This window comes from Brienomyrus brachyistius, chromosome 22, assembly GCF_023856365.1.
Source record: "Brienomyrus brachyistius isolate T26 chromosome 22, BBRACH_0.4, whole genome shotgun sequence".
Classification (NCBI taxonomy): domain Eukaryota; kingdom Metazoa; phylum Chordata; class Actinopteri; order Osteoglossiformes; family Mormyridae; genus Brienomyrus; species Brienomyrus brachyistius.
In genome coordinates, this window is record NC_064554.1 from 12,830,140 (window position 1) to 12,847,686 (window position 17,547).

A 17,547-nucleotide genomic window follows, 5' to 3' on the forward strand; every position below is an offset into this window, starting at 1 on the left:
GCATTTCACATGACTCCTACTCAACAAACCCAACACACTGGACTGGCTCTGCACCCCCATGCACAGCTACACAGGTCTCTTTCACATCTGATCTAAACTAAAGGTCAGGATCTCATGAATCCTGCACAACTTCCAGCTCGTAAACATATATCTTATTATATTATTTCATAATGAGACACAGAAGAAAGGACCTATTCCTAACGCCAAGGCTGACGGAGTAAAAAACCAGCAAGGGAAAGGACAAACGAAAGGAAGAACTGAATATACAACAAATATAATGTATATTACTACTTCACGGAACTGGGTTACAGAGACTGGCTCTGGAGGGCTGCGACACAAGCATACATTCCTGCTCTAATCCCTTCCCTAATTGAATTCACTGAAGCTCCTCGCTGAGCACTGAGGTTATTAGCTATTTAAAGGTGGAGGAAGGGTGTCCCTGTGCTCACCCCACCCTATACTCCACCCACACAAAACTCCACCCACCAAGACACTGTTGGAAGAATGTTCAGCCCTGCCGGTTTCACGGGTGTTTTATAGGCGGCTTTTGGCACTTTTGTGCTTGTGCTTCTCGAGCTCCCCCCCCTCTCCCCACCCACCCCCCCCCCCTCCCCACCCACCCCCCCCCCCTCACACAGGGGTGGTCCGGCGGTTTTCTCGCTGCAGGGTGTCCTGGTAGTCCTTCTGGCCTGTGCCGTGGGCCTGTAGGAACTCCCTGTCCGCGTCGGCCTTGCCGGGTTCCCGGGGCAGCGTGTACATGGAGATGTCGGCGTCGGCCGGCCCGGCGTAGCCCCGTGCGGGGGAGGCATCGCGGGAGCCAGGCTCCGCCGAGCGGCAGCTGGACCGGCGGCGGAAGCGGCGTCGGTGGCGGCCCCCCGACTGCCCAGAGGGTGGCTTCTTTAGAAGCTCAGCGCGCGACTGAGCGCGCAGCTGCCGGTGCCGTTCGATGAACAGGTGCACGGCCAGCACGCCCACGGTCTCCGCCACGATGAAGGAGAGCGCGCCGAAGTAAAAGCTCCAACCGTAGGAGTAGGTCTTCTTCGAGTCGCTCTGGCTGGGGTCCCCCGAGTTGGCCGAAATGTACACGATGATCCCGATGATGTTGCTGAGCCCTGAAGGCCAGCGGGGAAGGGTGGTGGGGTTTTGGAGAGATGGGAGTTATGGCAGGCGGCCGCATGGTGTCATTGCCCAAAAAACACACAAGACACCAATGCATGTGTCCCGTCACATCACAGCGGTGTGCGGCTCATGTTATAAACGATCCTACGAGAACGAATCTCAAGAGCGTATGGCTCAAATTACCGTTTTATCACATAGCACATCCATCATGCAGAGTGAGAACATTTTAATTTCGCTGGATCCCCTTGTTTTTCCTGTCACAGGAATTACTGCAGCCCATTATATATATACGCATGCTGCACTCATGCACTCGCAGGATACCCCGGCCTTTCTCCGGGGGGGAGGGCCTTTCAGTGCAAATAGCCCATCCCTTTGCCATGGTGGGATGCGCCTTATAGCAATGGATATAGCGATGGGGGGGGGGGGGGGTGATAAGTGATAGGCTTTATGGGGGGGGGGAAGGTCCCCTCACCGGCAGACACGAAGAAGATGCCACCGCTGAGGATAACGTTGTGCCGGTTCCGGTAGAACTCGCTGAGGGCCACGCATAGGCCACCCATGAAGAGGAGGCCCACACTCATGATGGGGAAGATGCTGGAAGCCCGCAGGGCACCTGGGGGGGGCGGGGGGAGGGGGGACACAAACTCTCATAGACACGTGCTGATCAATCCGCACATTATGATGCCAGGCAGAAGTCTGAACACAGCTACTTGTAATGTATTTGTGTCTATTTCAGCTATATTATTCACCTCATACAGGCAGTCCCGGAATTAAAAACATCTGACTTTCGGGCTATTCGTACTTAAAAACAGACGCCAATTCCCCACGACTCGCGGGATTTCCGACGGACTGATACCGGGTTCGAGGGCACCCTGGGGCACGAGACTGTCGGAATTTGGGATAGGGTTCAAGAAAGCATTTTACACAACTCGTACTAACAAACCCAACACAGTAGACTGGTCCTGCACCACAGCACACAGCTACACAACTCTCTTTCTAATTATAAAAAACCTTCAGTGGTTCAGCTTGAGGTACAGTATAGTACCGTATGTAGTAACTTTTATTATTTGTATATAATTATGATTATTGTGGCCTGTACTGTTGTTTTTCTGACTTGCTTACAAATTTGACTTAGGGAATGGATCTCATTTGTAACCTGGGGACTGCCTGCAGCAAAATGTCTCGAGGCAAGAAAGTAACACGTATCAAATATGGCAAAGACCAAGGGAGCATTTAACATCTCAAATGTAAGGTTTCTCCCAACAGCCCCCTTTGCCTTGCATGACAGCATTGAAGACTCTTGATATTCTTTCAACCAGCTTCCAGATGTAGCCACCTGGAACGCTTCTCCTACAGTCCTAAGAGAGTTTCCACAAGTTCTGGTCACAGTTGGCTACTTTTCTCTTACTCTTCGCTCCAAATCATCCCAAACCAGCTCTATAGGGTTAAGGTCGGGGGACTGTGGGGGCCAGGTCACCTGTCACAGCACATCTGTCCTTGGTCATCAGATGATAAGCACTCGCATAATCTTGAGGTGTGCTTTGGGTTATCTTGTTGAAAAACAAATGATTTCCAGCTGTAGCTGTATCCAGACTTTTGACTGGTACTGCATACTATTATTCATCAGTAAACCACAGGGACTTACATAGTGTAAACATTTACAGGCAGCCCTCGACTTGCACACAAAAATCATCCATGATACATATAGTTTACAGAAGCACTAACACAAGCTGAAATCCAACTCGCGTAAAATCCGACTTAGGTAAGGGTTTGTGGAGCTGAATACTGACATCAGTCGAGAGCTGCCTGTATATTGGCAGATATGGAGGGGGTGGGGGGTAAAATAATGGACATGTAAAGTATTAATATTGAAGGCCTTATTAGGAGCAGGGCCACCTTTTGCCTTCAAACAGCTTAACACATTTAGACCATTTAGACCTAGGACCTGGGCGGGCTACAGCTGATGTTTGGCTCCATCCTGGCATTCAAGAAGACAGCCTTGAATTTGCTTAGCAACCTGTATGGGGACATCGTCATCTTGGACCATCATAAGGGAACGGTGTGCTCCCGCTCCAGCGAAAAGTTCAGGTTTACCATCATATGTGTTTCATATGGTCAGAGGGGTTCTCGCACGCCCCCTGCAGGCTACCGGTGAATAGTACATCAACAAAAAAGGACAGGAAGCAGCAGCATCAGTGACGACAACATAAAATGTAAGTAACACGGATAATAACAAAACAATGACACTTAACATTGAACAATAATTATAAGGAAAGCAATTGGTCATGAGAGTACTAATAATAAAGAAAGTCTTTAGGTGACTGGCAGTTTCATCTGAAGAGTCCTTGCATCCTATAATTGGCTACGGTTGATGGCTTTTAGGTGGAAACTGTTTTCAAACCTTGTGGTAAAAGTGTAAAATAACATCGTTGATCATTACACACACCCCCCAGCATCCTTTAGCTATTTACAAGCATAAACCTTTCTGGTCGCAGAAAAACAGGGTAAAAGGTGACTCATCAGACCACAGGACGTTTTTCTGTCGCTCAGCGGTCCAGGTTCTGTGCTCCTCACATAAGGTTATGCGTATTTGTGCGGCCTGCCTGGGTGCTTTCCAAATAGCAGGCCTGCCATACATTCCGGTTTTGTGAAGAACGTGGCCTGCTTTTCGTGGGGTCTAGGTCACACAGGTGCCGATTCAATTCTGTGGTAAATTTTGATATTGTACTTCTGTGGTGTTTGCCAAACATCCGGTTAACATGGAGTAGTGACCGCGAGGTGTTTACTTTTACCAAGATATTGCTTCCTAATCTTCCTTTCTGGGCCAGGCAGAGGTGCTTGTTTCCTTTGATGTGCTCATAAACCAACTCGCCCTGTGTGCAGAGAGTTGCTGCAGCTGAATTTCCTCCCCATAACTAGGGCACTAGAAAATAAAACTCTTAAATTTAAAAAGCTTCTTGTTTTCATGACTGACTAGTGCCTCACTGTGGTAGGAATTTCCCAGTCTCACTGGAAGACCCAGGGACCTTCACAGCACCCGTCTGAACTAGCCAACGCTGCCTCATTCCGGTTAGCTTTGGGGTTATCCGTGTCTACCCCTGTCTCATGGGGTTACCTCGGAATATGTAATAACTGCTCAGGGAAAATGAGGACTCAGGAAACAGGCCCGCAAACAGCATGCAGTTACACAGGCCTCATCTCAGTGGAATTAGACCCTGAAGGCATTCTGGGAGGTGGCAAGCCATTGAAAGCGGCAGTGTTCATCATAGCAAACCTCATGCTAATGTTTGTGTTACCGAAACTCGCATAACAATTTCAAATCAAGTTTAGAGTCTGTGGTTGTGAGCATGGTAGGCTTAGCAATGTTGAGTTGCTGTGGCAGCCCTGTAAATGGGAAATAGACTGGAGGAAATGCTCTGCCCCTTCGCAGTAACCTGTAGAAAGGGGCGAAGAGTTGAATTTGGCCTCAGTCACATCGAGGATGTTGTCTCTCGACCTGGTGGAATGACCTCAGTGATACTGGAGTTTATGGGAACTAGGGTTGACATTGGCAGGAATTAAGCTGGACACGAGACAGGATATCGTTTTTCAGCAAGCCCCGCCCACTGAGATGTGCTGACTGCTCCTGCCTGGTCCACATTCAGACCACAACTCTCCTAATCCCTCCTCCCACACATAAACCTCTGCGTGTTTCTTCCTTCCTCATCACTTGATCAGTTCTTTCCTTGGAGGAGGCAATCTCCCATGATGCATCTCATCAATGTTGCAGAGCCTGGGTTGGCATGAGATATTTCCCTCTCATTCCGTTTGCCTGCCACCCCAGTTTTGTCAGGTTTAAGTCACTTATTGAGGCAGTGAATGTCTGTTACGGAGAAGCCCAGGGCAGCAGTGATTACAAAATATCTCAGTACGGTGGTTGGGGGGGGGGGGGGGGGGCAGTTAGCGAGCAGACACAAACCTCTAAGTTTCCATGGCTTGCCCTGCCCCCGGGTCCATTTTTCTCATTGGCCAGCCCTGCCTACACCTTTAGTCAGAGACACACAGAAATCCCACCTCTGAAACAGGTCAGCTGCAATTAAAACTTATTCCAATAAAGGTCTGTTGAGAAAATTACCCTGTATTGGCCATTGCTGCATGTGTGTCTGAGCCATGGTCATTTGAGGGTACTATCAATATCTTGCATACTGATTGGTGAACCAGCCGTGTTCTCAGAACTGCGTTAAGGCGAAGCACTGAAAAGGCTCTTCCCTGGAGCAGCTGCATAGTAAAGGTCAATGGGACCCTTTATCCTCATTGGCTGATGCTCCCTCGGCACCATCATTGGCTGTCAGTCCTCCTGCACAATAGCCCTGTTCCCTCATTGGCTGATGCTCCTTCTGCACGATCACTGGCTGCCAGCCCTCCTGCACAATAGCCCTGTTCCTTCATTGGCTGATGCTCCCTCCGCACAATCATCAGCTGCCAGTCCTCTTGCATAATATCTCTCTTCCCCCATTGGCTGCTACTCCACTTGACCTCTCTGTGACTGTCACTCACCCTGCTCAATTATTGGCTGCCTCTCGCTGCATTCCATCATTGGCTGCAACTCCGTCCGCACTCTGAACATCAGAATGACCAAGAATTTATCAGACATTTGACCCACTTTGGCCGCCCCCGGCCTCAGCCGGGTCTGTGTGTCTGTATTGCCGTTCGAGAGCCTCCGTGTGGGCGTGGAGCAGGGCACCTCATTGCTTTGTCAGACATCTCTAATCGGCAGCATTGCTCAGACACACATACACAGAGCTCACCCGCTCAGATGCACACAGACACGGAGCACATGCTCGGACACGCACACTGCCAAACAACTACAGATAACTCCTTCGCATCTGTGTTATTCATCCCCAGCACAAAGACGCTGAAAGTCACAAGAAAGTAGGATTTTTACCCCGAGGTCTTTCATTATGTAACCTCACAGCCCCTTCCCTCAGGGTACTGTAATATAAGCTGACTTCATTATGAATCTTACTTTTTATGCGCAGGTCATCAAAAATGCAAAATGGTACAGTTTGTGTTCAAAATCAAGCATTTAAAATGCGGCATGCATGCAGGCTGAGACTAGAGCTTATATTAAAGCATTTTCTTTTCAATAAGCCAGACGCTGAAAGCAATACGTCTTGGTTATTTTTCTGCTACATCAGACTGGCAATGCCACTGAGCATTAGGGGGTGGATATACACAGGGTGCGTCAATAAAAGTCAAAGGGCGGAGAAAAGATTTGCCAGTGAGAATTAGGGGGTGTACACAGGGTGTGTCAATGACAAACAAGGGGTGGGGAAAAGGCACACTAGAGAGAATTAGGGGGTGGAGACAAACTAGGTGTGTCAATGAGTCAGCGGGCAGAGAAAAGACTCGCCAATGAGAGATAGGGGGTGGAGACAAACTGGGTGTGTGAGTGAGAGTCAGAGGGCGGGAAAAAGACTCGCCAATGAGAATTAGGGGGTGGAGACAAACTGGGTGTGTGAATGAGAGTCAGAGGGCGGAAAAAAGACTCGCCAATGGAAATTAGGGGGTGGAGACAAACTAGGTGTGTCAATGAAAATCAAAGGGGGGGAAAAAGATTCTCCAATGAGAATTAAGGGGTGGAGACAAACTGGGTGTGTGAATGAGAGTCAGAGGGCGGGAAAAAGACTCACCAATGGGAATTAGGGGGTGGAGACAAACTAGATGTGTCAATGAAAGGGCGGAAAAAGATTCTCCAATGAGAAATAGGGGGTGGAGACAGACAGGGTGTGTCAATGAGAATCGGGTTATAAAAGGGTTTAAAAAAGTAATGGAGAGGCCGGTGGGTGTGTCATGAAAGTCACGGCGGCACACTCACGCAGTATGTAATCCGCCCTGTCAAATTCGACATCCTCCGGAAAGTGGTCGATCCTCTTACAGATGCCTCGGAACGCTCCTGTGTGGGTGAGAAAGACTGGGGTCACATCCAGCCGGTGCTAATGCGGGTCTGAGCGTTACCGCGAGTATGTGAGCGAGGTCGTTTGCGTGCCCGACCTGCAGCCTCCGCGCTCCGGGCTTAACGAGGAGTGCGGGTCACTGCGCTATTTGCGTGACACTCAGCGTGACAGATAAACACTCGCTCGCTTCCTGCCCCCGGCTAGTGACCCGACAGAGACTGAACCGTAGCCTGAACCGTGTGATCTGGCCGCACTCTTATTACTCGCCTGGATGCTTTTTCAATCGCTCTTTATAAATTCATGACAACCAACCTGGGTGGTGGTGATGGTGGAGGTTTTTCAACATGCTTCTGGGGCGGGGTGGTGGTCAAAGAACACGTAATAGAAGCAGAATTCCACCTATCAGGGTTATTAATGTTTTCAGGTGCAGCGGAAAAAAATATGCTGAATTTTTAAACGCCTATTTTTATTCATGTGTTACACTGACAGTTGTGAATTTAGTGTGAGGAAGACCTGAATACCTCAGAAGACCTGACAGCTGGGGAAACTCTGTAAGCAGTCAGTGCCCGGAATCCACACACCTCAAGCGCTTTGTTTTGTCGAGAAACTGCCTTGCCTCTGTACTTTTCAGATATGAGAATAAAATCGCCCAGACTGTGCTGTCACGTCCGCGAAGAGCAAAGCCTTTTCGTTTTCACTGAGAACATGGGAAATCGACCGATTCACCATCCAACATGCTCTGTCTTAAAAAGACGCTGCAAGCCTTATTCAAAGGAAAACAGCAATAATGTATTATGGTGTGCTACTTTAAGAAATATTTATCCAAATGATTTAAAAATTACAGGTTATTCACATTTAACCACCGTCCAGGAGTTGCTGGGTGTTATTCAAATACGATATATAAAAAAACCATCATTTTGGTATTGCACTGTATTTTGATAATATTCGTTTAGCAGTAACAGAAATCCTGATCTTTTTGCTAACGTGACTGAGTGGGTCCCCCCGTAAAATAATCTCCCAAATTAAAAGTTGCCACGTCCATTAAACTATATAATCGGTGATGCGACTGAGTGTCTGTCACCCGTCTTCCTGCTCACCAGCTGGTGAACGTTTTGGCGGGGACATAAGCGCTTTAGGCGGCTATGCGTACTGCCGCTGCCGGCCGGCATGAGAGTCGCGGATAGCAATCTCCCCGGTTAGGTGCGAGGTACCGGTTACTGTGTACTGCATGCTCAGATCTCACAATGGAAACTGTAGTACCATCGAGGGATTTTTAAAAAAATGTACAACTGTACAGATACACACAAGAGCCTCCATCTGTAATCCTTATACCTAAATTGCTTCAGTGCAAACAGCCAGCTGTAATGCATGGGTAGAGCTTTAATTCATCTGCCGCTCAGGTGACATAAACGGCTTTTCAGCCCAGGTGGCAGAGCAGAGACCCGGGAGCTTAATGAGGAGAGGTAATTAAGCGCCATTCCTCTGGAGCCGGAGGTCTTCCGCACTCTCGACGGAGAGAGCTGAATCACGAATAAACGGGAGACGGTCGCTGGCTTAAAGCGCCCTGCTCGGTGGGAGGACGGCGCACAGGCGCTCCGGGCCGCTGGGAGCGGCGCGCGGGGTTTCTTCGCGCCGTGTGTAAATCCACAGCTTTGCGACAACCTGTGTGACAAAGCGCAGGGTATTAAATGGGGTCTGCGCGATGAACAAGGGGGAATGGTGTGGTAGGGCAGAGGATTAAGTGGAGTGGTATGATGTTAACGCCTGTTTGTGTGTGTCTTCCGTGTGTGTCTCTTTTGGGGTGTATATATGTGACTATGGGATAGGCTCTGGATTTGCCCCCCATAGGCTAAGCAATTACAGAAAATGGATAGATGTGTCTCTTTCTGAGGTGTGTCTCTCTTGGTAGCATCTCCGTGGTGTGTGTGTGTTTGTGTAGGTCTTTTTGTGAGATGTGAGATATGTGTCTCTCTCTTTGTGAGGTGTGTGTGTGTGTGTGGTTCTTTGTGGCTTGTGTGTGTGTACATTCGTGTGTACATGTGGGCAGCGATTCAGGCAGTTGAATGAAACCAGGTCTCATACAAACGACACGGTGAGTCAGACAGTGAGTCATCCCCCCACCCTCTCCAGTAACCAGCACCACCCCCATCTCATGTAGAACCCCCCCCCCCCCCCCATCCCCAGCTAATCTCCCACGCAGCACTTGGCTGTAAACGTCTGCAGGTGTGTTCCCAATACCATTCCATAAGCATGGAGGCCGAGGCATCCCCACTGCACACACACGCACACACACACACACACACAGGTTAGTAATTATATCTTTGTGGGGACACTCATTTCTATGGAGAAAACTCTAATTCCAACACGATGACCTTAACCCCTACCTGGACCTAACTTTAAGCATAAGTGACCAAACAAAATATGAGACTTTTGGCATTGTTAATATTTTGATTGCATTCACAGATATTTGTGGGGACCTGAATAAACACTTGTACTCATATCTTTGTAGGCACTGTCCATTAATTTCTATCGGCAAAACCCTAATCCCAGCAATGACAACCTTAACCCCTATCCAGCCCTAACCTTAATCATAAGTAACCAAACGAAATACAAGTCTTTTGGCATTTTTAGTTTTCTGATTGCATTCAGATTTTTATTACATTGAATTTCCCCTTGTGATGACTGACAAAATGGTCTCCACAGCATCAAACTAATAGGTCTTTATCACATTGTGCGGACATTTGGTCCCCACAATGTAATGTATAACTGAACTATACACACACACACACACACACACACACAGCTTAATGCATCGCCTTCCCTGTGCTCATTGGCCACATGACTCTCATCACTGAGAATGACAGAGCAAAGCGGCTTGAGACAAAGATGGAGAGGATGGGAATTATGTGGAAAGAGTGAAACGCTATCCTTCCACATTCCATGCCTTTCCAGCTCCCCGGTCTCCCTCTCTTTCCGCTTGTAGAGTCTGATTGGCTGATTCCTTTTCGCACGGCAGCAGGCCAGCTCTCAGCCAAAGGAGGGGTGTCTCAACACGTCAATGACAGTGCAAAAAGACGTGAGTGAAGGGGACACCCTGTGCTGGTGACCCTTAATAAAAGAGCAGACAGCAGCAGCCTCATGGGTGACGTGGAACAAATCAAACCTGGCTCTCACACTTGGCGTTACGGCACAGCCAACAGGCTAAGACTGTTGACGGGTGGCCTGGAAAGGTTACAGCCCTGCCCTTCCGGTTTTTCCCTCAAAATCTTGGGATCAAGACCAGAAACTGGAGCCTGCCTGACTGTGGTTAGCATCTAAAGGCTTCCCATTCTTAAGAAAAAAAAATGAATGAAAGTCTGTTAATATTTAAATACCCAGTTTAAATTAAAGCAGGCTGTCCAGGTCCCCACAGAAAGTGAAGCTCACATCATGGAGTCTACATCACATCCATTTGTCTTTCTCTCATCCCTGTGCCCAGTTGCTGTTTCTCACTATGCCAATGAAAAGGCACTGCTGATAATTTGTCCAGCTCTGGCGAGTCACAGCCTTCACATTCGGCTGCGAGATTCCAGAATGTGCACCGCGGCATTCAAAAAGCCGAAAACAAGCAGAGTGTCTCTGGCTCGTCTTCCTGTGCTATCTGCGGAGGCAATCTTACAATTTGCCCCCAATTAACTCAGCCCGGTTATCTCATTCACAGACAGCTCACTCATTCACAGACAGCTTGCTCATTCACAGACAGCTTTCTCATTCACAGACAGTCAGAATCACAGCACAGCCAGAACCATAACCCCTGCTGGAAAGAACATGAGAAAAACGCAATTTCAGTTCATTGTGCTTTAAAACTGATTTCTGTGGTGGATGGAGCCATATCAGTGATGTCGAGTACAAATCGGTACTCTATGGATGGGCATGCATTTGTCTGTGAGAGATCATGCATGTTGCTACCTATATCCTACTGTTCTTTCTCAGCAACCCGAGTGGGAATGGTTTCCCTACAAGAATATACAGTCGCTGTTAGCTGGATCAAATCAAACACCTTTAAAGGGATAATGGAAGACCAAGATGTTGAATATATCTTTGCCTTCCAGCAGAGTCCAGGAAGTCTGATCCGTGGAAGGAACCTTGGGAGATTCAGTGCCCCACTGATTTGACTGACACTAGACCCCTACCTTGTTCTGGGCTTGCCTGGTCTCTGTATTTTCCTTGCCTGGTTTTGAATAATAAAAACAAACAAGCAGGAAAGTCTGAGCCCTAATACACAGTGAGTGAAAAAGTTTGCCTGAAAAAGCTCGTTTACGATCCTGTGAAATTCTGTTTTAAATAGCTGCCCATTTCCTCTAATGTCTGCCCTGTATTATGCAGTGGATGAAAAGTGGAAGTCCATTCCGTTGTTGTCATGTGTAGTATGTATTGACAGTGGAAAAATACCATAAAAAAATAATAGAGAGCGAGACAAAACCAGGTAGAGTAACTCAACGTGGGAGGACGACCAGACAAAAGGTCCAGACTGGCACTTCAGTGGAAAAAAATTAACATTACATAGAAACCAAACTGGAGAAAAAGCCAAAGAGTTTTACTCAAAGGAGTTGGTGGAAAGTTACACTTTCAAGAGAAAAATAACATTTGATCTGGCCCATGGCAGATTCCTGTACTGCAGTTAGATAATAACGTCGCCCCCTAGTGTCACAATGAAGACTTCGTGAAGTTTCCAGTACAGTGCGCACTTTCTGCTAAAGCCATGCGCCATCACGCCTCTGTGAAGGGCAGTACCTTCATCAGTCTGCAGAGGAAATGCCTTTGCAATTAGCTTGCGGCTACACTTTAATGATAAGGGGAAACCGTAATAATTAGTCCTGATTAGCATTTATTCAAATCTGTGTTTCGCAATCGTAAGCAATAATGTAGCAACCAAAACAACCATTTAGGCTGACTTTATAATGTGACAAACCAAAAATTTATGATGATGGTGGGCCCCTCTTTATTCAGCAGGGGTCAAGCCAATAGCGTACCTTTAAGTTTTATAACGGTGTCTTAAGTAGGTGTCATCCATGGCCACAAACAAACCATTTGGTCAGTCAAGCAATTTATTATCCTATTGGCCAGCCAAATAAGACACTATCCTAAAAGTCAGCCAATCAAGAGACTGTCATATTAGTAAGTTAAGCAAGACACTACACTGTGGGTCAGCCAGTCAAGCTATTCTATTGGTTAAATAAGGAATAAGCTATCCTATGAGCCAGCCAAACAAGACGCTATCCCCTTAGTCATCCAGGCTAGGCGCTATTTTATTGGTCAGCCTGGTATTCTACTCTCTTTATGGTGAGAAATGGGATGAAAGAGGGAAGACACCGAGGCAATAAAACCTCACGGAGAGGAGAGTCCTCTCGTTGCCGCACCTTTATCCCGCACTCTGGCTGTTGCGACTGTAGGAGGCGTTCGCACCAGCTCAGACACGCTCTATGTCACACCAGCTTTGCAAATCCCTAGCTAATTTCATCAAAGCACCATACAACCCCACCTCCCACCGCCACCAGTGTTTCCTTCTCAGAAATGGTGTCCTTCAGAAATGAAACCTAGGAGATATTTTCAAAACAGTGAAAGGTATTATATAGTATTTCTTAGCAAGTGAGATCGATTTAACTATGTTTACAACAGAAGCGTTCTTCAGGTGCCGTGAGATCAACACCCATAAAATATATTTTGTGTTTATAATACGAGTTATAAGCAAGATAATAAAATTGTTGCAAGCAAGCCTTATCCAGAGCCTGCTTTGTTTACACAGATGTGGGCTACGTTCTGTCAAACCCTGCTTAGCACACACACAACTAGTCTTTCAGGGATTCAGCGCCCGGGTCTGAGAATGGGCGAGTGGGCTATACCGAATTAAATGGACGTCACTTGACGACATGTCATGGCCGTAATATGTTCCAAGAAGATGACAAGTATGACAGGAGATCAAAGCTTGATTTCCACTGTCCAACTGGTACCTCCTTCTTGTCATCACTACGCAATCTTCACAGAAATTTTACAGGGTTCACGTACTGTCAGGTCAACACGCCGTAACGTTTTCTTAAACAAATTATCTTCATAAGGGCCGAACAAGACCTAAAATGGCTGCATTTTAGGTTTAATAAATGTGTTTAATATTTTCTGCTCAAGATAAAAAGCAGGAATCTCACCACTGGAAAACACTTCGCGTTATATTCAGACTGCGCTTGAGGATATACGGGGGGCAAATGCGCACTACATGTGTAGGTGCTGGGTGCTGATTTCAGATGCGGCATACCTGTAAGATTCACATCCATTCCTTATGCTGGTTCACGGTGTTTAACGACGATCATCTTAGTCACCTTAAAGCGCTAGTATAACATAATGTAAATGTGCAAGAACAGCACATCGCGAATATGTATTACTTAGGCTAGGTTAACATTCATAATTCAGTGCCGAAGATCACTGGAGTCGCTATTAAATAAAAAGAGCGGGTGAGTACTGTACAGATGTTCACATTTTTTGACACTTAAAGGGTACAAATGACTCATGGGTTTTATTTAAATCCCCCCTCCCAATTCCTTCATCAAAATGCGTTAATGAAGGATAGGCAATGCAGACCCTGAATCAGAACCAAAACCAAATAAGTTTGGGAGACAGACAGCAGACATAGGGCGAAGCAGAGGTGAAAGGCTTCCATTTTAAAGTATAACGTCTAGGACATCTTATAAACCTTACGCACCCACTGAAACCCCGGTCTTTACCGATCATTTATGCTCCCCGAGAACATACACGCATAACAGATTCCGGGAATAACTCCAGATGGGAACGACTGCTGCCTCCAATTCTAATGCCTTCACACAGAGTCCATAAGGGACACGGACACGTTAATTTGTTTCCAAACTACTACCGAGTTCTCAATCTACCTTGCTGCTTGGAAAAGGACACCTCACGAAAAGCCAAAAGACGCAGATTTAGTGACATTTCTTTCACATGCTCTGTGCCTATGGAAAAGACGAAGGCTAAGCCACTATGGGGTTTGAACTCGCCCATCCGGCCAACCGACCTTCCAGGCAGCAGGTCCTCCACAGCCCCGAGTGGGTCAACACTTCTTCATTCTTCCGGTTGGTCTCGTTGTCGCCCGGCGCTTTAATCCGACACACGCCCCTGGAATATAACCAGTAGTCTGTGCCCACCGCTATTGTCATTAGGCTGAAAGCGGCGAATGCGCCCACCGTGGTAATCAGTATCTGGACACCTCTGTCACACATTGTCGCTGTGCTTCATTCCAGGGTACGGGGATTTATAAAAAAAAATAATCAAAACAATAAAACTGGGCGCGAATTACAGATGCCCCCGCCTGCCTGCTTCGCTGCCTCCCGACACAAGACTCCAATCGACTTCAGCAAGAAATTGCATGATCTTCAACTTTTTTTCCACGGTTGTCGGGGCTGTAGCGGCTGTGGTACTCTTCCTTTTTTTCTTAAAATGAACCTCTCGCAACCTGTAATGACTTCAGTGTCCAGATCCTTCAGAAGTCCCCATTGGAGGAGGTGCATCGGCACCTCTTAAGTGAAGACTTGTTATTCTCCTATTTCTTAGAAAGCCGGTAGGGGAGACCAACGGAATAAATTGTAATAACCTTATTTAGTGAAGCACAGACCAGCAAAATAAACACAACTAATGTATAAAATGAGTCCAGAAATTCTTCCGTACAAAATATCTTTTATAGAAATAAAGAAAGCGCAACTATTTCAACTAGAATACTTTAATCACTGGAAAAATACTAATTTAAAAAATATGTTTATGAAACAGTCTAACAAGTTAAGCAAAGGCGTCAGGCAAAATTGTCGATTTTTGCTCTCCAGATGAAACATAGTTCAATGCAGCACGTAAGAATCGGTCACAGCTCTGTAATATAAAACGGCAAATACCTAATGACAGGTCGTCGTTGATATATAAATTCTTCCAAATGTCATCTTCTGCTCTCCAGCGGATTTCCTGAACGGATGCGCTTATCTAAGTACAGACAGGTGACACAGAGGCACCGGCTGGAGAGGCGCCGACGAAGAAATCAGCAAAAAAAAAAAAAAAAAAAAAAAACGTATATAATCGGGCGCATTCACGTAATCTCAATAGCGGCAGTGGCTGCACAAGTGCCGGTAGCTGCAGCCGAGGGGCTGTTTCTGGCTCCTGCCAATGTGGCACCGAAATGACAGCCCCCACGTTGCGCTCCGAAACAACGCCCACAGCCGCGCCGGGCGGAGGGAGGCAGGCAGGGAGGAGGGCGGCCGGACGGACGCAGCGCTTCTGCATGGACGATTCTGAAGCGGTGCCCCCGGCGGCTCCGACGGTGCCACTTAGGCCCCCATATGCAAGAGAAAATATTGTCAAGTGATGCATAAAAAATCGACCCCGGAGGACATAAACGTACCAAAAGAGACTAACAGACATCTCTAAATATCTCCGTGTAACATAATGGGTGCAAATTGCTACCAAGATTGATCATATCAGGCAGTTCTTGCCTTTCACTAAAATATACACGTGAGAAAATATGAAAAAGGAAAACAGATGCCAACGGGTTTTAATTATCGCTTTTGTTAATTAAGCGCGATGATTGATTATTCTAACTGTCATTTTCGCCTGTTGTCACAATTCGGATATTGTCATATAGAACAGACCGCAGGAAACCGTGCATTGCGATCTGAACAAATAAAAAAATGTATTATTAATAAGGACTTATTGGACTCCTGCACGTGACAGGCGAAGACAGCAGAGTCAGGTCCTGCCTTTCATTCTCTCTGTCGTCGTACAGGTGCATCTGTTATATAGCCTACAGTTTATCTGACGACGGTAAATATTGAAATGTGGCGCCTTGAATCGCCGGGAAACACTGCTACTTATTATTCGCTTTCGGCACTGCTGTGTGAACTGCGTGTATCGTAATCCTGTAGGTGGGAAGGTGGATTAAAGGCGTAGCCATTTCCAGCGACCTCTAAACTAACACCGCGGCCGCTCCGCTTCACTACTTTAGCACTTCTTAGTTAAATCACCACATATCCTTCTGATATAGATTACTAAAACAGGCTCTCTTTTTAGAGGAAGGGGACGTAATATATTGCTTTTTAATGGTTTTGTGATCTACACTATTTTAGAAGTAATTTCACCAGATATCATACAGTGTAATAAGCAATTTCGTGATAAATATGCCATGAAAATCCATCAATTTGTGTAAATCGATGAATGAATGAATGAATGAATGAATGAATGAACGAACACGTTGGAGAAGTTACGGTTAGGATGACAATGAAGAACAAAAATGTTTTCATATTAAACCTATTTCGGTTGCTGTATTTTTTAACTTTTACCTAACGGCGCCCATGCCGGCCGAGCAGCGGTCGGGATTGACGCCTCCTCCGGTGTGTATTCTGCCAGCCACCCGCTTGCTGCAGGTTTCACGGAGCGAGGTAACACCAGCCACTCGCTGGATTCCAGACACAGCCCCACAGACACCCTGCTGACTGTAGACGTCGCTATGGAGTGATGAGAGAGGGTCTAACACGTCCGTGTGTCACATAGCCCCGTCCGTGAGGTCTGGTAGGGGAACCTGGCCGTCTATTGGAACCTCTGGGATTTGAACCAGGTCATGAAACACGGCCCAGTTTGTGAGAAGAGCCAGTGGAGAGCCCCTGTGGATGGATGTAGATAATTTTGACAGTAGAGATCCATACATGTAATACGGAGACACATTTAAACATAAAATGAGATACTCCAGAATGGTAATAAATCAAGTGAGCGAGTGTGAATCTGCCCGTATCAGACGCGAAGTCAGAGAGTCAGCTTCCCCTAATTTCCTGTGGTCATATTTATTATTGATGTTAAACGCAAGCCTGACAGAAATGAATATTTAAATAAAGACATTTGAAGTCTCATATCATTATTAAATTACGATTATTTCCAGTAGATAATGCATCTAATTTCAAAGTGAAAACTTCAGTACTCCTAAACTCAAGTAATTTTCCGTTCCGCTTGTCCAAGTGGGGGTTGTGATGCAAAAAAATGTACGCAGAATTATTTATACTTGGTTAATTTCTGTTTGTCTCAGGGATACAGACGTGGGAATAGAGAGTGAGAAAGGGGCGGGGCTTGTAGGAGTCAGCTCTCAGAGACAGCTATCACAACTGGTGTGTTTTTGCACGTTGCACATTGTTCTTGCACATTGTGATGATATTATCACTTGCTGTCGCGGCACCTCGGAAACAGGAACTGATTAGCGGTGCGGTTTGGCTGAAGTTTTTTTTTTCTTTCTTTTTTTTTCAAGGTACAAGAACAGTTTGGTATAATCTCAAGCCGATGCTGCGATGGCTTCTCTCTTCAGCTCCAACCAGAAAAGGCACAGCGGGGCTGTCAGTCGCAGCCCTGACACGGACTTCAGATTCTCCTTGGGAATATTTTTTACGGAATCATTTCACTGAATGCAATATAACAACAATTAAATCCC

General features: G+C 46.6%; 1 protein-coding gene across 1 annotated transcript; it reads right to left on the reverse strand.

Moving 5' to 3' along the window:
- Nucleotides 1-630: 630 nt before the first annotated feature.
- LOC125718403 (voltage-dependent calcium channel gamma-3 subunit-like) lies at nt 631-16,499 on the reverse strand. The gene is made up of 5 exons (XM_048992249.1): nt 16,415-16,499; nt 14,113-15,405; nt 6,977-7,054; nt 1,592-1,732; nt 631-1,112 (listed from the first exon to the last, which is right to left on the reverse strand). Exons 2-5 carry the CDS (start codon nt 14,315-14,317, stop codon nt 631-633), a joined length of 906 nt encoding a protein of 301 aa, XP_048848206.1. The 5' UTR covers nt 14,318-15,405; nt 16,415-16,499.
- Nucleotides 16,500-17,547: the final 1,048 nt, after the last annotated feature.

Bases quoted from the DNA above. Each gene is read 5' to 3' on its own strand.
- LOC125718403 (XM_048992249.1), bottom strand. From the start codon at position 14,317: ATGTGTGACAGAGGTGTCCAGATACTGATTACCACGGTGGGCGCATTC. The intron at 7,055-14,112 runs GTCGGTTGGCCG...TCACCCACACAG, and splicing joins GAGGACCTGCTGCCTGGAAG to GAGCGTTCCGAGGCATCTGT. The intron at 1,113-1,591 runs GTGAGGGGACCT...GCTGGCCTTCAG, and splicing joins CATCTTCTTCGTGTCTGCCG to GGCTCAGCAACATCATCGGG.